The sequence below is a fragment of the Macaca mulatta genome, chromosome 8, assembly GCF_049350105.2.
Source record: "Macaca mulatta isolate MMU2019108-1 chromosome 8, T2T-MMU8v2.0, whole genome shotgun sequence".
In the NCBI taxonomy this organism is placed as follows: Eukaryota; Metazoa; Chordata; class Mammalia; order Primates; family Cercopithecidae; genus Macaca; species Macaca mulatta.
In genome coordinates this window covers 154,936,571-154,956,377 of record NC_133413.1, presented here as the reverse complement: position 1 = coordinate 154,956,377, position 19,807 = coordinate 154,936,571, and the positions used below count along the sequence as shown (strand labels likewise).

Genomic DNA, 19,807 nt, shown 5'->3' with positions numbered 1-19,807 from the left:
CCTCGCTCCTCCTCCAGGTCTTCGTGCAGCCGGCCAACGTCGCGGTCACCAAGATGGATGTAAGCAACCTGGCCATGGTGATGGCGCCCAACTGCCTGCGCTGCCAGTCCGACGACCCGCGCGTTATCTTCGAGAACACCCGCAAGGAGATGTCCTTCCTGCGCGTGCTCATCCAGCACCTGGACACCAGCTTCATGGAGGGTGTGCTGTAGTGGGGGCGCCCGGGGACAGGAGGGACGTCCTGCCGCCCTGAGCCAGGCCGAACCCCGCACTCGCTCTCCCGGCAGAGGGGCCAGAATCGCCCGGCCCAGCCCTGCAACCCCCTCCCCTCCCCCAGGCCCCTGGCCCCGGCGTTCCCCACGTCTTCTGCCTGGTCTGAGGGTGCAGCCAGGGCAGAGCAGCGGCTGGGAGGGCGCCTCTGGCCCCCCACCTCACGGCCAGTTCCCGCGGGCACCGCCTCGCCCTCCGCTGGCCCCAGGTCAGCTCCGAGAAAGTGCCTTCAGTGCCTTCAGTGTCCTGGAGCCGAGCGACACTGCCCTCCGTGGGGCCGGGCTGCCTCCCCGTGGCTCCTGCGCGTCCTGGCCTGGGCCTTGCCCAGCCGCCCCCGTCTCCTTCCCTTCCTCCGGTCCTTGTCCTGACCTGCAGCTCTTCCCAGCCCCGGGGGAGCTTCCCGACCTGTCCCGCCGCCTCTCCCTTCCTCGGCCCGTGGTCCCCAGCTGGTGACTGCTCAGGAGTTTGGGGGCTCCAGGGCAGTGGGCCCGGGGTCTGGCAGGCTCTCGGTGGGTGGGGTGGGGGCCCCCAAACCAAAGTCCTCTGGGGTAGGGGGCAGGGCTGGCAGGCATTCTGGGGGCAGGGTGGGGGAGGGGCGAGAGTATTTTTTCTTCGTGTAACTATAAATCCAGAATCAATCCTGCATCGCAGCCCACCTGTGTATAGAGATATAAATAGAGGGAAAGATATAAGAACTAAATTTGCTAATGACATAGTTTTAACCTAAATGCTATTTATCTCTGAGCCGTCCCTGTCCTCCGTGCAGAGGAAGTTGAGGTCATTCCTTCTTTTCTTCTCCGATCTTTTTTCTTGGCTTCTGACCAAAAACCAAGCTCTACCCCATCCCCGTCCCCGACCTGCAGCTGACGAGCGTGAAGACGCCGCGCCCGGGACTGCCTGTTCTCGAGGCCAGAGCTGCTGGGGGACCGAGTTTGTACATTTTCCATTTTGGAATTTTGAGTTCCAATTGTTGTAAAACTTAATTTCTCCCCAGTTTTTATATATATATTTTTTAGAGTTCCGTTTTTATTTATTAAAAACAAAAGGCCCAGCCCTGCCGAGGCCCGGGCGGCGTCCTCAGTCGGGTGGCCCCGGGGCCTTTGCGGTCCCGCCCGGCTCAGACGCTCGCCCAGACGCATGGACCCGAGAGGCGACGACGCGAGTGAATAAAGTGCACATGGACCCTGCGCCGTCTCCTGTTCCTTGTGGGCGCGGCCGGGGGCGGGAAGAGACGCGGGGCCGACCGGAAGGGGCGGGGCTGGGTACGCCGCTCAGAAGGCCAGGGCGGGCGAGCCCCCGAGGCCAGAGGGAAAGGGAAGAGCGCCGGGCCCGGGTCGCGGAGGCGGGCGCCGCCGGAACGCGAGGCGCGGGGCTGCTGCGGGCGGGCGCGAGTTCGCGCGGCACCGCCCTCGGCGTGACCTGCTGGCCGCTTCCGGCGCGGGAGGAGAATGTGGTCGCAGTGCGGGGCGCTCCGGAGCCTGGCCTTGGCGCGGTCGCGGGGAGCCCGGCCCTGCAGCGGGGATGGGGGCGTTTCCTACACGCAGGGGCAGCGGCCCGAACCCCAGACCCGCGAGTATTTCTACTACGTGGACCACCAGGGCCAGGTGGGAGGAGGCAAGGCCGTTGCTCGAGGGGCGGGGCCGGGAGAGGTGCCTGTGGGCGGGGCCGGAGGCGAGGGTTTCTGTGGGCGCGGCAGTTGCCAGAGGGGCGGGGCCGAAGGGAAGTCCCACGTGGGTGGGCGGGGCCGGGGGGGTGGGCGACCTGGACTCGGCAGAGCTGGAGGAGCGCGCGCTGGAAAGACGGGAGCTGGGTCGGTCCGGCTGAGGCTCCTACACGGGCCGCGTCCCTGCTGCGTCGTGCAGCTCCGGACTCTGCCCTGCAAGCCCCCAGCCCTGGCGCTGACTTCTCGCCGCTGCCAGGGAGACACCCGGGCCGCCGCGCATTTTTTTGGAAGCCCTGTCAAAGGCAGCGGCGTGTCCGGGAGGCAGCAAGCCAGGTAGTCTCCGCGGAGGAGGTGACACAACTGATTACAAACTTGAAAAGAGGGAAAACGTGCAGGAAAGACTTGACTGACCAGGGAGCAGAAGTGCGCATAGATGCGGAGAAGTCGGCAGGGCCCCCAGGTTTACCTTCCACGAGCCTCCCTGCATTCGGTGTGCACAGACAAGCAGGAAAAGTGGGCTCGGGCCGGTTCAGGACCTCCCGAGCTTCCCAGCCTCCCCCTGCACGCTGGGACTCATCATGGCCCGGCCCTCTGTTTGCAGCTTTTCCTGGATGATTCCAAAATGAAGAATTTCATCACCTGCTTCAAAGGTAATGTTGTGCCTTCCTCCCCAGCCCTTTCTTTCTCCCTTCGGGCAGCCCCGGATGGGCTCCCGACTCTGCCGATGGGCCCAGCGCACCAAGGAATGGGCGTCCTGCGCTCAGGAGCCCCGCTGAGTGAGGCCAGGCGAACCTCTTGCCGCCGGCGCCTGCCTTCGGTGTGGTCCTGGGCCCGGCAGCCTTGGGAGCCCAGCGCGCTGAGCATCCGCGCCTTTCATCCCCCAGACCCGCAGTTCCTGGTCACCTTCTTCTCCCGCCTGAGACCCAACCGCAGCGGGCGCTACGAGGCCGCCTTCCCCTTCCTCTCGCCCTGCGGCAGAGAGCGCAACTTCCTGCGCTGCGAGGACCGGCCGGTGGTCTTCACGCACCTGCTGACCGCGGACCACAGGCCTCCGCGCCTCTCCTACTGCGGCGGTGGTGAGGCCCTGGCCGTGCCCTTCGAGCCGGCGCGCCTGCTGCCCCTGGCCGCCAACGGGCGCCTGTACCACCCGGCGCCGGAGCGTGCGGGTGGTGTGGGCCTGGTGCGCTCCGCCCTGGCCTTCGAGCTCAGCGCCTGCTTCGAGTACGGGCCCGGCGCGCCCGCGCTGCCCTCGCACGTGCTCTGGCAGGGCCGCCGCCTCGCCCTCACCATGGACCTGGCCCCGCTGCTGCTCGCGGCTCGGCCCCCCTGAGCGGGGCCACGGGAAAGGCAGGAGGCCGCGGGCGCCCCTCACCCCGCTCCCGCGGGACCCCACGCCCCGGAAAGCCCGCGCCACCCGCACTCGCGACAGCCTAGTGCGCCTGCGCGCCCCGCCTCCCCATCTGGCGCTGTCCTTGGTGCTGCCGCGGCCCGGCCCTCCCGGACCCTCCGCTCCCCACGGCGCGCGCCTCCCGCGCACCAGACTCCGGCGCCCTCCGGATTGGCCCGCGCTGGAGACGTCAGGCCCAGGCGGCGGGCGCGGGACTCTGGTGCGCGTGCGCGAGCGTCCCCCGCCCCCTCCCAGCCCGGCCGCTGCTCGGACCGGGGCCGCCACCTGCACGGCGGGGGAGCCGCTCGCCGCGGGAGCGTCAGGTGAGGGGACGCCCGGCCCAAGGTCACCAGGCGTGGGGAGACTGGGGGGTCGGGGACCACCCTGGCTCTGACCCTGGTGCGCTCCGAGAAGGGCGTGGGTCTTGGAGGGGGATGGGGAACGCGGAGGCCACGCCCTCCCTGAGCCCGGCCGAAAACCGACCGGCGCTCGTGGGTAGCAGAGGAGACCGTGGGGGATACAGGCACCGGGTCGCAGTGCTGCAGAGGTGCGCAAGGGCCGCCCGGAGACCAGCTTGGGCCTCGCACTGTGCCCTAGGCGGCACAGGGCGTTCCATCCTCTTCCCTCCCCGCCTCCCACACAGAGGGGCGCCCAGGAGGCAGTTACAGTCGTCGCGGAATCCTGCGTGTGACACCCCGCCCCTGCCCAGCGGATTAGGGGGTGTCCTCTGGTAAAAGGATTTCTGGGCTTCTTCCAGCCTGGGGCCCTCATCCCTGCTCTGGCAGGCCTTTCTACACCAATCTGCATCTAGGGGGGGTCCGCGTGAGTAGCAGCGCCCTGAGATCTGAGGCCAAGAACCTTCTCCACTTGAGAAGCCTTCCTGCTGGAGGCTGACTGGGCCAGGCCTGGAGCCACGTACCAACCCTTTTTACCCAGGGAATGGATCCCAGGGGCCCAGATAACGCCCCCAACTTCTTGGGGTTCACACTCATCTTGAGACATCTGGGAACTGCCTCCGCCTGGGCCAGAGCTATTCCATTAAAACTTTATTGCTGTGCTTATTTATCTCTAGTGACTTTAAATAATCATATGACTTACAATTTAGGGCAAGATTTAAACAAACACCAAGGTCACTTGGTCCCGTCCCTTTCCACATGACTTGGCAAAGAGGAAGAGCTGGTGGACAGGCAAATGTTTGGGGAGGCCTGCCAGATCAGGCTGGGAGACAGGACACCTGCAGCCCTGTCTTCCCTGGCTTCGGGTAGGCTGGCTGGCTTAGTCCAGATCCCTGCTTTTAAAACTGGTTCCAAGGCCGGGCGCGGTGGCTCACGCCTGTAATCCCAGCACTTTGGGAGGCCGAGACAGGCGGATCACAAGGTCAGGAGATCGAGACCATCCTGGCTAACACGGTGAAACCCCGTCTCTACTAAAAAATACAAAAAACTAGCCGGGCGAGGTGGCGGGCGCCTATAGTCCCAGCTACTCGGGAGGCTGAGGCAGGAGAATGGCGTGAACCCGGGAGGCGGAGCTTGCAGTGAGCTGAGATCCGGCCACTGCACTCCAGCCTGGGCGACAGAGCGAGACTCCGTCTCAAAAAAAAAAAAAAAAAAAAAAACTGGTGCCTGAAACCAGACCGCAGCCTTCCCATTTCTTTAGGATAAGTACATGCATATGGTCCCCCAGCAAACTCCCTGCTCCTTGCTGATTTCAGAGGTCACACTGCTCCCAGAGCCCCTTTGGGAAGCCACACCAGAAACCCAATTGGTGGCCCAAGGCCCCCCCCCGCCCCGTCCCACCCCAGCTTTCCCAGGGCCCCATCTATCCCCAAAGACAGGACACCTTTCTGGGGGCCAGCATGGGAAGCACAGACCCATGGCTCCTGAGCCGACTTTCCCATTATTTTTCTCATCCCCCAATTCTCTGACAGGTTACCTGAGAAAAAGACCCAATTCTAGTTAAGCTGGTCCCACCCCTAGGCCAGGAGCAGGTGCTGGACAAAGCTGTGCCTTGAATTCCCTGGGGCTCGTAGCTCCTCTGAAGCCAGCTCTGCCTGGGCCCCCACAGGATGACAAGGAGGTGTGTCTGCCCAGGGCCTGTTCTCCCCTTCCTAGCTATGCTTGGGTAATGGGGGCCCAGGCTTTGTCACCTAAGCAAAGTTCCCAAGCCCATACCCTGTACTTCCAGCTTCTTGCACCATAGAACCCAAACAGCAACCACTTGCCTGGGGGTAGAGTCGGGGGCAGCAAGCGACACACATCCATGTCCTGAGCAGGAAGCTCCTGACCTGCTGGGCATGGGTGGAGAAGGAAGAGAAGGTGACAGGGTTGGGTGGCTCTCCCTACATGGTCACATCCTGTGAAGAGGACACCAGGAATTCTAAATTCGAACCTGATGCCCCAGAGCTTTAAGAAAATGTTTTTGTCAAAGGAGAAAACCGAACGTTTTATTAGTTTTTTGAACCGATTTATAGCGTCAAAAGTTAGACGCAGGCGCAGGCCTCCATTCCATCTATTGGCTGGCTCTCGACTGCCGAGACTGGCCTGCCAACCTGTGTTTCAGGAGGGCACGCGTCCGCGGCTGAACCGCGGAAGGGCCGGTGAGGAGCTGGGCCTCGGGAGATGGCCCCGGGGGCCCCCGCGCTGCTGCTGCTGCTGCTGCTACTGCCGCCCCGCACCGTTGGCTGCCCAGCAGCCTGTCGCTGCTACAGCGCCACAGTGGAGTGCGGCGCCCTGCGGTTGCGTGTCGTCCCGCTGGGAATCCCGCCAGGGACGCAGGTGGGCACTGTGTGGAGCTGCGGGAGGACAGGGTGCCCCCAAGGAGAAGACCCCCGCAGCGGGGTAAGCGCCTCCCTTTTCCCCGGCCTGCAGACACTGTTCCTGCAGGACAACAACATCGCGCGCCTGGAGCCAGGAGCCCTGGCGCCGCTCGCCGCTCTGCGGCGGCTCTACCTCCACAACAACAGCCTGCGCGCCCTGGAGGCCGGCGCCTTCCGCGCGCAGCCGCGCCTGCTGGAGCTGGCGCTCACCAGCAACCGGCTGCGCGCCTTGCGCAGCGGCGCCTTCGCAGGCCTGGCCCAGCTGCGCGTGCTCTACCTGGCGGGCAACCAGCTGGCGCGGCTGCTGGATTTCACCTTCTTGCACCTGCCGGTGAGCGCCTGGGGTCTGAAGGGGCGGGAGACTCCATTATGGCCGCTCGCCCTGTAGGGCTGGAGTAGTTAGAAAAGGCAACGTAGTGTAGCTTGGTAAGAAGGGGGGGCATGCCCCCAACCTCGGCGCCCTTTTTCCTCACGATCTGCTGTCCCTACTTCAGCGACTGCAGGAGCTTCACCTGCAAGAAAACAGCATTGAGCTGCTGGAGGACCAGGCTCTAGCGGGGCTGTCCTCCCTAGCACTGCTGGACCTCAGCAGGAACCAGCTGGGTACCATCAGCCGAGAGGCGCTGCAGCCCCTGGCCAGTCTGCAAGTCCTGCGCCTCACAGGTACCTCTTCCTCGGGAAGTGTCTCTGTCTTGGCCAGGTGGTGGCAGTAGGGAACAGGCTCATGTGTGGAGGGGCTTTGATAGCAGACAACTGGGCAGCAGTCTGGAGGGCCGCACCACCGCCTGCAGCCACAGGGGAGGGCTGCGGGAATGGGCGTGTTGGGGGATACAGCTCAGGCACCCTGCCTGAGGAAGACAAGACAGGAACCCCACAGGGTGACTTAACAGAGTTGAGGATTCTGTACACTTTTAGGCCCTCAGAGGGGAGGCAAAAATTGCAAAGGAGACAGCTGATCAGGACTGGGGACATTCCCGAGAGAACATCCAAAGACAAGGCTGAGAGGACTTGTAAGGTTTCAGTGCTGGTGAGATGCCTATGTGGAAGCCCAGGTTCCTAAAAGCAGTGGCACTTGTTGCAGGAAGATTTGAGGAGCAGGTGCTTCCTCTGACGCAGAAGTGATCTGTAACAGGCAGGCATCACAGAGCTGAGGCGGAGGGGGCGGGGCGGGGGTGAAGGGCTGCTGCCGCCCCACGGAGCTTGGGGTGAAGGAAGGGGTGGCAGGGGCCTTGGACTCCGTGTGAAAAGGCTGTGGTAGGTGGGAAAGAGGCCCCTGCCCTGGCCCGCAGAACCCCAACTGCACAGGCTGTGTTGTAGCACCATCCTCAAGCCACCTGCCTGATGCTGCTCTCCCACAGAGAACCCATGGCGCTGTGACTGCGCCCTGCACTGGCTGGGTGCCTGGATCAAGGAGGGCGGCCAGCGGCTGCTCACCTCCAGGGACAGGAAGATTATGTGTGCAGAGCCCCCGCGCCTGGCGCTCCAGAGTCTCCTGGACGTATCCCACAGCAGCCTCATCTGCATTCCGCCCTCTGTCCACGTGCAGCCGCTGGAGCTCACAGCCAACCTGGGTGAGGACCTGCGGGTTGCCTGCCAAGCCTCTGGCTACCCGCAGCCATTGGTGACCTGGAGAAAGGTGCCCCAGCCTCGCGAGGGCCGGCCGCAAGCCCAGGCCCAGCTAGAAGGCGGGGCGCCGGGCCTGGGCGGACACTCGGCATCCGACACGGGCAGCGGCATGCTCTTCCTCAGCAACATCACGCTGGCCCATGCCGGCAAGTACGAGTGCGAGGCCTCCAATGCTGGTGGCGCTGCCCGCGTGCCCTTCCGGCTCCTGGTCAACGCGTCCCGGCAGCCGCTGCAGCAGCCCGCGCAACCGCCACCTCCGGCCGCCCGCCCCGCTGGTCGCGAGCCCCGGCCCGAGGCGGGAAGCATGGCCTTCCGCGCCCTGGGCCTGGCCACGCAGACGGCCATTGCGGCGGCCATCGCGCTGCTGGCGCTCACGGCGCTGCTCCTGGTCGCCATGATCTGTCGCCGGCGCCGCAGGCGAAAAAAGGCGCGGGGGCCACCGGGGGAGGGCGCGCTGTTCGTCAACGACTACTCGGACGGCCCCTGCACGTTCGCACAGCTAGAGGAGCTCCGCGACGAGCGCGGACACGAGATGTTCGTCATCAACCGCTCCAAGCCGCTCTTCGCCGAGGGTCCGGCGGAGGCGCCGGCGGACTGCGGACCAGCAGAGGGGGCGGGGCCGGGACTCCGCGTGCCCCCGCCAGTCGCCTACGAGATCCATTGCTAGGGCGGCGGGCGCGGGCAGATGACGTGGGCGCCGGGGACTGGCCGGCGCTGCGGCGCACATGCTCCGTCAGTAAAGGTGGAAGCCGCGCAGAGTGCGGTGAGCCGTCTGTGGGACGCGCAGCGGGAGCGTTGCACTCGGGAATCCTGGGGTAGCAATGGAAGGTGGCCAGGGAGGCCCCAACACCTCCCTTGAAGTTTTTCCAAAAAGACATCACCCCAACCTCCAGCTCTGCAGGGGGGTCCCTCGCTGGCCCTGGCCGGCCACGGTAGGATCTTGGGCCTCCGAAAGGTGGGAAGAGCAAGGACTGGCCGGCAGTGCAGACGGGGCCGCCCTGCGGGCAGGCTGGATGGCAGTTGTTGCCCAGTGGCCATGTTGGGGATGGTGACAGCAGAGATAAGGATAAGGCTGACCAATGTGGACAGAAAAAAAAAGAGCCATAAATTCAATTTCCAGGCACATTTGTACCTTGATGACCCCCTCCAGCCCGAGCCCAGCCCAGTGGGGTGGCTGGGTGGCAGGGCAGGGAACACGTTAAGAGGCACGAGTGCCTGGGGACCCCAGCCTCCCTGAAGCAGCCTCTGTCCAACTTCAACCCCAGAGCACTGAGCTCTCAGTAAAGGGATGGGAAAGGCTCAGAGAGGCCATCATCTCTCTCAACTCACAAGTGGGATCCCAAAGCATTTGCACAAAGGACCAGGACCCCAGAGGGCAGCCAAATGCAGCCAAACTGAGCAGGGCAATGGAAGCCTGACATCCAGCCCTGGGGCCCACAGATGGTCACCAATCATGGAGCAAGTGCAGGGAAAACCGCGTGGGGCACTGCAGAAAGCAGGGGAGGCTCGAGGTGTGCCCAGAAGCAAGGCGGACCCAGCAGGAAACCAGAAACCAGTGCTTTTGTGACAGGCCTCCACCAGGGTCCCAGCAAAGGCCCTGCCTACCTAAAGAGACTGCAGGACAGCCTGTGTCTCACCCAGAGCTACTTCATCATAGGCTGAAGTAGTCTGCAGCCAGTCGCCCATAGATGTCCGTGGTCCAGAGCACATGGGCACGGCCTGAGGCTAAAAGCAGCTGATGCAACTCTGCTTCTACGCGGGCAAACTTCTCCTCATTGATGGAGGCCTCCAGCAGGACAGAGGCAGGCGGCGGCCAGGGCAAGCCCTCATAGCAGTCCACAGGGAAGGGGTGCACCACAGTACGCAGCTCAGCCTGCGCCACTGAGTCCCGCAACAGCTCCTTGAGGCCCGCCATGGACAGTGGGTTGCCATAGAGGCCAAGGTACCGGAGACTGGTGCACCGAGTCAGGATGGGTAGTGTGGCCAACAGCTGGGTGTCTGCAAGCTGGCACTCAGTCAGCTCCAGATGCAGCAGTGTGGCTGCTGATGCCTGCAGCAGACCCTGGAATGGTGCCAGCTGGCTGCCAGACAGGTCGTTACCACTCAGGTCCAACTTCTTGAGGTGGGCAGCATGGGGGCTCTGTGCCAGGAAGCGCAGGTCCTCAGGCAACAGAGCACAGAAGGCCAACTCCAGGCTCTCCAGGGGGCTCTGCAGGGTGCTACAGGGGACACAGGGGTCACAGACAGGCAGAGCCAGGGAGGGTCCCTACAGAAGGGAGGGGCAGGGCAGTGGTGGGGCCCGCTCACCTGAGCAGCTGGTCCAGCCTCCCTGAAAGGAGAGAGGAGCCCATGCTGAGCTCGCGCAGACAGGTGAAGCGGCCCATCTGGGCAAGGAAGTAGCGGAAGTTGTCCTCGCCATCCACGGAGGGCTGCCTTGAATCCCCATGCACATAGTGGAGCCGCAGGCTGGCCAGGTGCTGGAAGCGAGCCACGTGTGGGATGATTACAGACAGGCCACGCAGGCCCAGGTTGTTGAAGCGCAGGTCCACGCGGCGCAGGCAGCCTGCATCCAGAAGCTGCAGCAGGGCCACAGTGTTGCGCATGGGCAGGTCCTCAGCTCGCAGGTCCCGGCAGCAGAGCCGCAGTGGGCTGCCCACGCTGCTTCGGAGTGCCTCCCGCAGGAAGGCATAGGAGGCCCGGTTCACCCGCAGGTCCACACGCACCTCCACGGGGATGGGGGCTGGCCCAGGCTCTGTGGCGCCCCCCTGCTGCTGGGCGATGCATGTGCGAGCCACGGCAGCAGTACAGTCCCACATGCTCATGGTGCCAGGATCCTGTTCCACACCATCATCCAAGAGGCCTGTCATGTCCAGCACCCGCAGCGCATGCTTCCTGGGAGTAGGAATGATCTGAGGAAGGGGTCGAGGGGCAGGGCCCATACCCCCTCCCAGCCAGCTTGGGACAAGAGCAACACACCTGCTCCTGTATGAGCTCTTGCTAACTTTACCACCCAAGCCTAGAACCTTCTCAGGGGACCCACTTACACACCCCTAGCCTGACAACCCTTCAGATAAGTCCATACCTGCAGAGGGGCTGTGTGCTGGCCCCAGACTCTGGGGTGTGGAGCCGGGCAGTCAGCCCCAGGATAACGGCCTGCATGCTCTCAGTGCTAGGCCGCTCCTGCAGGAGGGCACGGCTGCAGTGGGCACACTCCTGTAGCAGCTGCTGGAAACTGAGCAGCGGGAAGGGCCATGTGTGTACCAACTCGCGCAGTACCACTGTCTTCTTGTCCATGAAGGCCACCTTGAACAGCAGGGGGAAGAGTTCGCGTGGCAGCAGGGGCAGGGCCTGGCAGGCAGCTGGCTGGCACTGCAGCACCTGCCGCGTGCTCAAGAACACAAGCGTGTGCATGGCGCTGGGCCCGGCAGACGGCCACCTGCAGGAGAGGGACTTCAGCAGGGAGGAGAGACCCTAGGCCACTACCAAGCCACACACAGGTGGTAGGAAGGCCCAGCATAGCGCCTGAAACAAAGTCAGCAGTTAACAGAGGCCACGGCACAGACAAGCACCTATTAGATGCCTAGCGCTGGGCTAGGTGCAGTGAACTGGCAGACAAGGTCACAACTCAGCCCCAGCCCTCCAGAGGCACAGGACTCTTTAGGAAAACCAAGTGTCAAGCAGTGTGACGTCGTCGACAACTCGCTTGCTTGGGTGTGCTTTTGACAGATGCCTGTTGCCTTGCAGGGCCCCCCATGGGTACTTCAGGCCTCCCAAATTACAAAGCTGCTTCACAAAACCTTCTTCGAAACCTGAATAAAGTCCAGGCCTCTCCCCACCAACCTTCATCAGCATTAACGTTGACGGGACACTCCAAGGAGTCAAGCAGCCAAATCACGTTTCCCTCCCCTCTCCTCACAGAGGCTCTCCAGGGCTACCCTGGGACTCCACAAAACAACAAAGAGCTGGAAGCACAGATGCAGCTTCATAAGCAACAGGGCAGGTTGAAAAGACCGAGACCTAGGGAATACTGAGTCCAGATGATGTAGCCTATGAAATCCAAGCCTTCAATATAAGCCCCCCCCAAAAAAACTATTCTCCAGAGTGTCACCAAGCACGAAGACCCCTGAAAGAAAGCAACCTTCACCTTTGGTGGCTCTTACCAGTGGCCTAAAACCTCTCCCTCTTCCCTGGAGAGCCACTGTGGAAAGAACAAGTCTTAAGTATGTGGGATTCGGAAGGTGCAAGGCTACAGATTGCTCAGACAAGGCAAAGAAAGCTGCCTAAGCAGCACTCAAGCTGCAGAGATGCGCGCGAACACTCCCAAGGCCACAAGGTACCTGTGACACAGGGTGCCAGCCCTGCTGCTGACTGCAGCATCCTCAAAACTAAATCGCAGCCATCTCCCTGTGACAGATTAGAAAATGAAGGCCTAGGCCTGGCCCAAGGTCACAGCCTGAGTGACAAGTCAGGGAAGGGGTCTAGGGAGGACACTCTGGCCCCAGGGCCCTTGTTTTTGCACATACAAATAAGTCCTTAAAGAACCGCTTCCTGAAAAGTCCCAGACACCAACCCTCGGTCTCATTCTGAGATCTCAACGGTCATACCTCGCTCTGACAGGACAGACCAACCGAGCACCTGTCACGGGAGTACACGAAAGCAGACGGCCTGGCCACCAAGGGAGGCAGGCACCTCCGTGCGAGGCCCCCGCCCCTCCCGCCGGCCACGGGGAACGCGTCGGCCCTCGGCTGCCTGCGTTTCGAAAAGACGCCCCCGCCCGGCTCCTCTGGGCCTCCAGTCGCGGGAGGCGCTGGTCCCTCCGCTCTTTCTTGTCCCGGGCGGGGCCTGCTCCTCCAAGCCAGGTGCGTCTCCCACCAGGGCCTGACGCCGCTCCGACCGGCCGGGGGACTCCCAGTCCTTCCCGGCCCGCTATGGCACCGCCCGGGCTCCCGGCTTCGGCCCCGGGCTCCCAAATGCAGCTACTGCCTCCCTCAGCCGGGCCGCCCCGAGCGACCGCTGCCACGCCCCTTGCGGCCAGGCAGGGCCAGGGACGTACGCCGCCCCACTCCGACCCCCGCCTGGCCGCCCGCGCTCACCGGTCCCGCAGCCGCAGCCACCGCCTCCGGCCCCGCCTAGACCGTCCGCCGCGCCCCGCACGGCGCCGCGGCGCCCCGCGATGACGTCGGCGCCCCCCATTGGTTGCTTGTCCAGGGCCCGGCGGATTGGCTGCCTAGTCGCGGTGGCCCCGCCCCCGGCCCGCCGCGCGCCCGCATTGGCTGTTGGCCCCATCGTCTGCGGCGCGGGAGATTCGCTGGGCGGCCGCTGGACTGCTCGGAGACCTGGCGGGCCCGCCATGGAGCGGCTGCGGGATGTGCGCGAGCGGCTGCAAGCGTGGGAACGCGCGTTCCGGCGGGAGCGCGGGCGGCGGCCGAGCCAGGTACGGGATGCCCTGGGGCCGAGGGGCTGAGGGCGCGGCCCGCGGCTGACGCGTTCCCTTTACAGGATGACGTGGAGGCGGCGCCGCAGGAGACCCGCGGTGAGCGCGCGGCGGGGTGGCGGGGTCCCGGGTCGACGGAGGCGGGAGGACGCCAGGTCGGCGGGGGCCCAGGCTCCACCCTGACCCCGCCTCCCGCCCGCCCACGCAGCGCTCTACCGGGAGTATCGTACTCTCAAGCGGACCGTGGGCCAGGCCGGCGGCGGGCCCCGCAGCTCCGAGTTGCTCCCCGTGGCCGTCGAAGAGGTATCCAGGCCCCGCCACCCCAGCCTCCTCCCACTTTCCTGTTTGGCGGAGTGGCAGGAGCCACGGAGTCGCGGCCAGGCCTCCGTGGGGCACAGAACTTGGGAGGGGGACTGAGCAAAGTGAAGACGGGCCGGGCCTCGCTCCAGGTGTGAGGGGGTGGGTGGGAGCGCCTCTGCTTCCACACCAGCCTTTTTCTGGCCTGCGCCCCTACTGTCTCCTGCAGGCACCAGAGTCCCACTGCTGGGGGCCCCACCTGAATCGGGCTGCAACCCACAGTCCACAACATACGCCAGGGCGGAGCTGCCAGGGGTCGGTGCCGGACTACGGGCAGCGGCTCAAGGCCAACCTGAAAGGCACCCTGCAGGTGAGGAGTTAGCAAGCAGTGAGTCCACACTAGGTCCAGAGGTGCTTCTGGCCCGGGGTTCTTTCTTGTCACTCTTTCCACACAGACAGGCACAGGCTCCTGTGCCAACCAGGGCACGAGTCTCCACGGAGTTTCTCGGGGCCTTCGCCCTTGACTCCCTTTCTAGGCCAGCCTTGTGCTAATTAACCTGTCTTACCATTGAAGGTGGGAACTCAGGCAGGTTTCAGAGTCTACAGAAGCCCAGGGGCCTGAGTTTCTGCTGCCATTCTGTTCCCTTCCCAGGCCGGACCAGCCCTAGGCCGCAGACCCTGGCCTCTAGGAAGATCCTCATCCAAGACGCCCACCCCAAATCCCCCAGGCACAAGGCCTGTCCCCACCTTTGCAGAAAAAGTCAGTGATGAGCCTCCACAGCCCCCTGGGCCCCAGCCAAGGCCGGGCCAGCTGCAGCACCTGCAGGCATGCCTGAGCCAGCAGCTGGCCTCCCTAGATCTTGACTGGTTACAGCGATGTCACAGTGAGATCCCAGACTTTCTGGGGGCCCCCAAAGCCTGCAGGCCTGGCCTAGGCTCAGAGGAATCACAGCTTCTGATCCCGGGTGAGTCAGCTGTCCTTGGTCCTGGTGCTGGCTCCCCAGACCCAGAGGCTTCAGCCCTCCAAGAAGTCAGCATCCGTGCAGGGAGCCCCCAGCCCAGCAGCAGTCGAGGCAAGAAGCAGAGACGGAACAAGGAGCTCTGGGGGAGCCCCGCACAGGTCCAGCAGCAGAGCAGCCAGGCTGGACCCCCATCGGAGGGGGCTGGGGCTGTCGCACTTGAGGAAGACCCTCCAGGGGAACCTGTACAGGCACAGCCACCTCAGCCCTGCAGCAGTTTGTCGACCCCCAGGTACCACAGATTCAGCACCTCCAGTCAAGCTAGGGCGGGTAAGGCTGAGGGCACAGCCCATCTGCACATCTCTAGGCTGGCCCGCCATGACAGGGGCAATTACGTACGGCTCAACATGAAACAGAAACGCTACGTGCAGGGCCGGGCACTCCGTGGCAGGCTCCTCCGCAAGCAGGTGAGACGGCGATGGACTGGGACAGGCCCTCCCTTTCCCTCCCCTCAGCACCCCTGCATGTCCCACCCAGTGACCCTCCTATGTGGGCACCCTTCAGGCATGGAAGCAGAAGTGGCGGAAGAAAGGGGAGTGTTTTGGGGGTGGTGGTGCCACAGTCACGATCAAGGAGTCTTGTTTCCTGAATGAACAGTTTGATCACTGGGCACCCCAGTGTCCTCAGCCAGGTGAGACATCTGCCCTGGAGGGTGGGTCTGGCCACCACTGTGGAGAGGGCACGGTACTCTTTTGGGCGACACTTCTGTTCCAAGCAAAAGACCTTCCAGGTGCCCCTGGTCCAGGCCCTACCCTGGCTCCCCCAAAGCAGGGTGGCAAGGATGAGGATGGGTGTCAACCTTTTATGCTTTAGAAGAAGTAGCACAGAAGAAGGGCACTGCCTGCTGCCAACCCCTTTGGGGAAAGAGAAGGTTGTGGCCAATGGTTGTTTTGCTTGGAGCTCCCATTCCACCTTCTCTTGCCTGCCCCAGTAAGTGAGGAAGACACAGACCCTGCTGGCCCTGAGCCGCTGGTTCCTGCACCACAACCTGTGCCTGGGGTGCCCGGCCTGGCCTCCACCATGCTGCCACTCTACTCCTTGGGGCCCTCAGGGCAGCTGGCAGGTAAGCAGTCAGCTGCTGGCCCAGAGCCTTTACCGAGGGGTTGGTGTGACTTAAGTCATGGTGGTCAACACCTGTGTCTGCAGAGACGCCGGCTGAGGTGTTCCAGGCCCTGGAGCAGCTGGGACACCAAGCCTTCCGTCCTGGGCAGGAGCGTGCAGTCATGCGGATCCTGTCTGGTGAGCATGGCTGCCGGGGCTGAGGCCGGGCTGAGGCCAGGCTGCAGAACCCCACTGCTGACTCGCGCCCCACACAGGCATCTCCACGCTGCTGGTGCTGCCTACAGGTGCCGGCAAGTCCCTGTGCTACCAGCTCCCGGCGCTGCTCTATGCCCGGCGCAGCCCCTGCCTCACGTTGGTCATCTCTCCCCTGCTGTCACTCATGGACGACCAGGTGTGCACACAGGGCCCTGGGCACATGTACACAGCCAAGAACCAGCACTTGTGACTCCCAAGGGCAACTGCTGCTTCTCCCCTAACCGCCCCCTCCCATGGGAGCTTCAAGGTGTCTGTGGCCTCAGTCCCAGTCCTGGCAGTAGGTCAAAGGCAGCCCAGCTCCACAGGCACCACGGCCACCCCTACAGGAGCTGTGCTGGGAAGGGAGCCCTCCCCAGAGTCTGTCTGCTCCAGGGCTCCTGGGCCAAGGCCCACAGGTGGCTCTAAACCCTTGGCCCTAGGACCCAGGACCTGGTTCTCCTCTCCCCTGAGGGCCTAGGATGGACATGGCAGCAGCTCTGGGATGACCTGGGGAAGGGCCAGGGCCGGGCTGGCCTATGATGGCCGTTGCTCCTGCATTTGCAGGTGTCTGGCCTGCCACCGTGTCTCAAGGCAGCTTGCATACACTCGGGCATGACCAGGAAGCAACGGGAGTCTGTCCTGCAGAAGGTGGGGGCCTCATGGGCCTAGGGGTGAGGGAGGCAGTGCCTGGGCTGTGCCTCTGATCTTGCTGCCTTCAGGTTCGGGCAGCCCAGGTACACGTGCTGATGCTGACACCCGAGGCACTGGTGGGGGCAGGAGGCCTCTCTCCAGCCACGCAGCTGCCTCCAGTTGCTTTTGCCTGCATTGATGAGGTCCACTGCCTCTCCCAGTGGTCCCACAACTTCCGGCCCTGCTACCTGCGCGTCTGCAGGGTGAGCCATATGTGAACTGGGGTGGGCGGCTAGGGCCAGGATGGGCTGGATGGCCTCACGCCACCACCGCCTCTGGTGCAGGTGCTTCGGGAGCGCATGGGCGTGCACTGCTTCCTGGGTCTCACAGCCACAGCCACACGCCGCACTGCCAGTGACGTGGCACAGCACCTGGCTGTGAATGAAGAGCCTGGCCTCCATGGGCCAGCCCCAGTTCCCGCCAACCTGCACCTTTCCGTGTCCATGGACAGGGACACAGACCAGGTGGGAGTGTGAGCTCTGGGGACCCTGCAGGGCCCTGGCTCCCGACTGCCCACGCTGACGGCTCCTCACCCCCCACGGCCCACGCCAACCTCTCCTCACCCCCCACGGCCCACGCCGACCTCTCCTCACCCCCCACGGCCCACGCCGACCTCTCCTCACCCCCCACGGCCCACACCGACTCTCCTCACCCACCACGGCCCACGCCGACCTCTCCTCACCCCCCACGGCCCACACCGACTCTCCTCACCCACCACGGCCCACGCCGACCTCTCCTCACCCCCCACGGCCCACACCGATCTCTCCTCACCCCCCACGGCCCATGCTCACCCCTCACTGCCCATGCCGACCACTCCTTGTCAGGCACTGTTGACACTGCTGCAAGGCAAACGTTTTCGAAACCTGGATTCCATTATAATTTACTGCAACCGGCGCGAAGACACGGAGCGGATCGCTGCGCTTCTCCGAACCTGCCTGCATGCAGCCCAGGGCCCAGGGCCTGGAGGTGAGGCACAGACAGGGCTGGGGTCCTGGTGAACCCACCTTGGGCACACATGGCCCCTCCCACTGATTATCTGCCTGTCTTCCCCAAAGGTCGTGCCCCCAAAACCACGGCCGAGGCCTACCACGCGGGCATGTGCGGCCGGGAACGGCAGCGGGTACAGCGGGCCTTCATGCAGGGCCAGTTGCGGGTGGTTGTGGCCACGGTGGCCTTCGGGATGGGGCTGGACCGGCCAGATGTGCGGGCTGTGCTGCATCTGGGGCTGCCCCCAAGCTTCGAGAGCTACGTGCAGGCTGTGGGCCGGGCCGGGCGTGATGGGCAGCCTGCCCACTGCCACCTCTTCCTGCAGCCCCAGGTTGGCACCCCCCCAACTGCCAGTGCTCAAGCCCCCAGTGCCCCACCCCACCCTCATGATAGTCGTCCCGCAGGGCGAAGACCTGCGAGAGCTCCGCAGACATGTGCACGCCAACGGCACAGACTTCCTGGCCGTGAAGAGGCTGGTGCAGCGCGTGTTCCCAGCCTGCACCTGCACCAGGCCGTCCCCAGAGCAGGAAGGGACCATGGGTGGAGAAAAACCTGTGCCCAAGTATTCCTCTCAAGAGGCTGAGCAGCTTGGTGTCCACCAGGCAGCCCTAGGACCCAGAAGGACTTGTGTGGGCCATGAGCGGGCACTCCCAGTACAGCTTACCGTGCAGGCTCTGGACATGCCAGAGGAGGGTGAGGAACCTGGGGGTAAGCCATGGGTGTGGATGGGCTGTGCCCACATCCCCTGAGCCCTGCTCTGCCCACAGCCATCGAGACTTTGCTGTGCTACCTGGAGCTGCACCCACACCACTGGCTGGAGCTGCTGGCAACCACCTATATCCATTGCCGTCTGAGCTGCCCTGGGGGCCCTGCCCAGCTCCAGGCCCTGGCCCACAGGTGAGCACGCCCTGCCCTGAGTTGGAGACAAGGTTGGAGAATCAGGGCTGCTGGCCACATGTTTCCTTTTCCTTGGGCACAGGTGTCCCCCTTTGGCTGTGTGCTTGGCCCAGCGGCTGCCTGAGGACCCAGGGCAAGGCAGCAGCTCTGTGGAGTTTGATATGGTCAAGCTGGTGGACTCCATGGGCTGGGGGCTGGCCTCCGTACGGCGGGCTCTCTGCCAGCTGCAGTGGGACCATGAACCCAGGACAGGTGCGCCCCGCCCCACCCCACCCAGCCCTGGATGCTGCCTGCCTGCATCTGACATGCTTTCCGGCAGGTGTGCGGCGCAGGACAGGGGTGCTTGTGGAGTTCAGGGAGCTGGCCTTCCACCTTCGCAGCCCAGGAGACCTGACCGCTGAGGAGAAGGACCAGATCTGTGACTTCCTCTATGGCCGTGTGCGGGCCCGGGAGCGCCAGGCCCTGGCCCGTCTGCGCAGAACCTTTCAGGCCTTTCACAGGTTGGGAGGAGGCGGGCAGGGCCTGGGACCATCCACCCTCCTGCAGTGATCAGCTCTGACGGGCTCCTCCCCACAGCATAGCCTTCCCCAGCTGTGGGCCCTGCCTGGAGCAGCAGGATGAGGAGCGCAGCACCAGGCTCAAGGACCTGCTCGGCCACTACTTTGAGGAAGTGGAAGAGGAAGCACAGGGGCCGGGAGACATGGAGGACACGCAGGGCCCTGAGCCAGGGCAGGCCAGAGTGAGTACAGTAAGGCCAGGAAGCTCATCAGGGTTGCACGTTCCTTGGGCTGCATGGGGCTTGCTGTGTGGATGCAGTGCCACGGTAGCTCAGAGCAAGCCTGATGTGCCTGTCCACACAGCTCCAGGATTGGGAGGACCAGGTCCGCTGCGACATCCGCCAGTTTCTGTCCCTGAGGCCAAAGGAGAAGTTCTCGGGCAGGGCTGTGGCCCGCATCTTCCATGGCATCGGTGAGGCCTACAAGGCTCCACCCAATGCAGGCTGGAGCTGGGGCTGGGGCAGGTGAGGCCTGGGACGCCTCCCATGCAGGCTGGGGCTGGGGCTCATGGCTGTGTCTTGACTCCACCGTAGGAAGCCCTTGCTACCCAGCCCAGGTGTACGGGCAGGACCGGCGCTTCTGGAGAAAATACCTGAATCTGAGCTTCCACGCCCTGGTGCGCCTGGCCACAGAAGAGCTCCTGCGGGTGGCCTGCTGATTGCACTGCGTTGGGGGATGTTGGGTAGAGCTGGGGTTGTCAGCAGCTAGGGCAGTGACTGAGGCCCTGGGCAAAACCTGTTACCGGGTGTGAGGACGAGGAGACTCCAAAATGCAGAATATAAAGTGCTCACATTGTTTTTATGGGCCCTCCTGGCCAATGAGGCAGCCCCCACAACCTGGGGACAAGCGCATCACATATTCTAGGCACA

General features: G+C 64.0%; 5 protein-coding genes and 1 long non-coding RNA gene across 91 annotated transcripts in view; 4 read left to right on the top strand and 2 right to left on the bottom strand.

Moving 5' to 3' along the window:
* The window catches only part of ARHGAP39 (Rho GTPase activating protein 39), a 147,976-nt gene extending 146,519 nt beyond the window's left edge, over nt 1-1,457 (top strand). For all 25 annotated transcript variants that reach the window (XR_013397560.1, XM_077944638.1, XM_077944633.1 and 22 more), the window contains one exon: nt 18-1,457. Coding sequence is in view for 24 of the 25 variants with exons in the window: in XM_077944638.1 (XP_077800764.1) it covers nt 18-212 (195 nt within the window). In the remaining variant the exon portion in view is untranslated. The remainder of the gene's footprint in view (nt 1-17) is intronic.
* The window catches only part of LOC114680370 (uncharacterized), a 193,357-nt gene that overhangs the window by 62,278 nt on the left and 111,272 nt on the right, over nt 1-19,807 (bottom strand). The window lies entirely within an intron of this gene.
* Nucleotides 1,516-4,381, top strand: C8H8orf82 (chromosome 8 C8orf82 homolog). 2 transcript variants are annotated; one of them, XM_001094921.5, is made up of 3 exons: nt 1,516-1,874; nt 2,535-2,583; nt 2,818-4,381. In XM_001094921.5, the coding sequence occupies exons 1-3, from the start codon at nt 1,719-1,721 to the stop codon at nt 3,261-3,263; spliced, it is 651 nt and encodes a 216-aa protein (XP_001094921.1). In that variant the 5' UTR covers nt 1,516-1,718; the 3' UTR covers nt 3,264-4,381. The 2 variants fall into 2 exon arrangements, with proteins under 2 accessions (XP_001094921.1, NP_001181832.1); NM_001194903.2 differs by lacking the exon at nt 1,516-1,874 and adding an exon at nt 2,079-2,356 and having other exon boundaries at nt 2,818-3,381.
* On the top strand, nt 3,569-8,884 carry LRRC24 (leucine rich repeat containing 24). Of its 3 annotated transcripts, XM_015146202.3 has the most exons (5): nt 3,569-3,643; nt 5,880-6,094; nt 6,188-6,466; nt 6,630-6,798; nt 7,494-8,884. In XM_015146202.3, exons 2-5 carry the CDS (start codon nt 5,939-5,941, stop codon nt 8,426-8,428), a joined length of 1,539 nt encoding a protein of 512 aa, XP_015001688.1. In that variant the 5' UTR covers nt 3,569-3,643; nt 5,880-5,938; the 3' UTR covers nt 8,429-8,884.
* Nucleotides 5,736-18,021, bottom strand: LRRC14 (leucine rich repeat containing 14). 47 transcript variants are annotated; one of them, XR_013396812.1, is made up of 7 exons: nt 17,289-18,021; nt 10,844-11,197; nt 10,485-10,653; nt 10,069-10,238; nt 9,367-9,980; nt 7,570-8,833; nt 5,736-6,647 (listed from the first exon to the last, which is right to left on the bottom strand). XR_013396812.1 is itself a non-coding variant. In XM_077942504.1 (6 exons), exons 1-5 carry the CDS (start codon nt 17,300-17,302, stop codon nt 9,413-9,415), a joined length of 1,275 nt encoding a protein of 424 aa, XP_077798630.1. In that variant the 5' UTR covers nt 17,303-18,021; the 3' UTR covers nt 5,736-8,833; nt 9,367-9,412.
* On the top strand, nt 12,935-19,734 carry RECQL4 (RecQ like helicase 4). Of its 13 annotated transcripts, none has more exons than XM_077944621.1 (22): nt 12,935-13,195; nt 13,261-13,294; nt 13,404-13,498; nt 13,722-13,862; nt 14,145-14,743; nt 14,837-14,918; nt 15,016-15,142; nt 15,443-15,574; nt 15,658-15,750; nt 15,828-15,964; nt 16,372-16,455; nt 16,527-16,700; nt 16,782-16,961; nt 17,322-17,463; nt 17,553-17,617; nt 17,889-18,177; nt 18,252-18,381; nt 18,464-18,633; nt 18,701-18,881; nt 18,958-19,120; nt 19,242-19,350; nt 19,472-19,734. In XM_077944621.1, the coding sequence occupies exons 1-22, from the start codon at nt 12,935-12,937 to the stop codon at nt 19,594-19,596; spliced, it is 3,513 nt and encodes a 1,170-aa protein (XP_077800747.1). In that variant the 3' UTR covers nt 19,597-19,734. The 13 variants fall into 13 exon arrangements, 11 of the variants coding, with proteins under 11 accessions (XP_077800747.1, XP_077800743.1, XP_077800742.1 ...); XM_077944617.1 differs by having other exon boundaries at nt 17,553-17,815; XR_013397559.1 differs by having other exon boundaries at nt 14,145-14,918; nt 17,553-17,815; nt 18,762-18,881.

Excerpts from the sequence above, each read along its gene's own strand:
- C8H8orf82 (XM_001094921.5), top strand. The coding sequence starts at position 1,719 with ATGTGGTCGCAGTGCGGGGCGCTCCGGAGCCTGGCCTTGGCGCGGTCG. Across the intron at positions 1,875-2,534 it reads ACGTGGACCACCAGGGCCAG|CTTTTCCTGGATGATTCCAA; the intron begins GTGGGAGGAGGC and ends CTCTGTTTGCAG. Across the intron at positions 2,584-2,817 it reads TTTCATCACCTGCTTCAAAG|ACCCGCAGTTCCTGGTCACC; the intron begins GTAATGTTGTGC and ends TTCATCCCCCAG.
- LRRC24 (XM_077942482.1), top strand. The coding sequence starts at position 5,939 with ATGGCCCCGGGGGCCCCCGCGCTGCTGCTGCTGCTGCTGCTACTGCCG. Across the intron at positions 6,467-6,629 it reads TCACCTTCTTGCACCTGCCG|CGACTGCAGGAGCTTCACCT; the intron begins GTGAGCGCCTGG and ends TCCCTACTTCAG. Across the intron at positions 6,799-7,493 it reads GCAAGTCCTGCGCCTCACAG|AGAACCCATGGCGCTGTGAC; the intron begins GTACCTCTTCCT and ends GCTCTCCCACAG.
- RECQL4 (XM_028853132.2), top strand. The coding sequence starts at position 12,935 with ATGACGTCGGCGCCCCCCATTGGTTGCTTGTCCAGGGCCCGGCGGATT. Across the intron at positions 17,464-17,552 it reads CCAGGGCCCAGGGCCTGGAG|GTCGTGCCCCCAAAACCACG; the intron begins GTGAGGCACAGA and ends TCTTCCCCAAAG. Across the intron at positions 18,634-18,700 it reads GGACCATGAACCCAGGACAG|GTGTGCGGCGCAGGACAGGG; the intron begins GTGCGCCCCGCC and ends GCTTTCCGGCAG.
- LRRC14 (XM_077942483.1), bottom strand. Across the intron at positions 10,654-10,843 it reads AGCACACAGCCCCTCTGCAG|GAAGCATGCGCTGCGGGTGC; the intron begins GTATGGACTTAT and ends TCCTACTCCCAG. Across the intron at positions 9,981-10,068 it reads AGGCTGGACCAGCTGCTCAG|CACCCTGCAGAGCCCCCTGG; the intron begins GTGAGCGGGCCC and ends TGTCCCCTGTAG.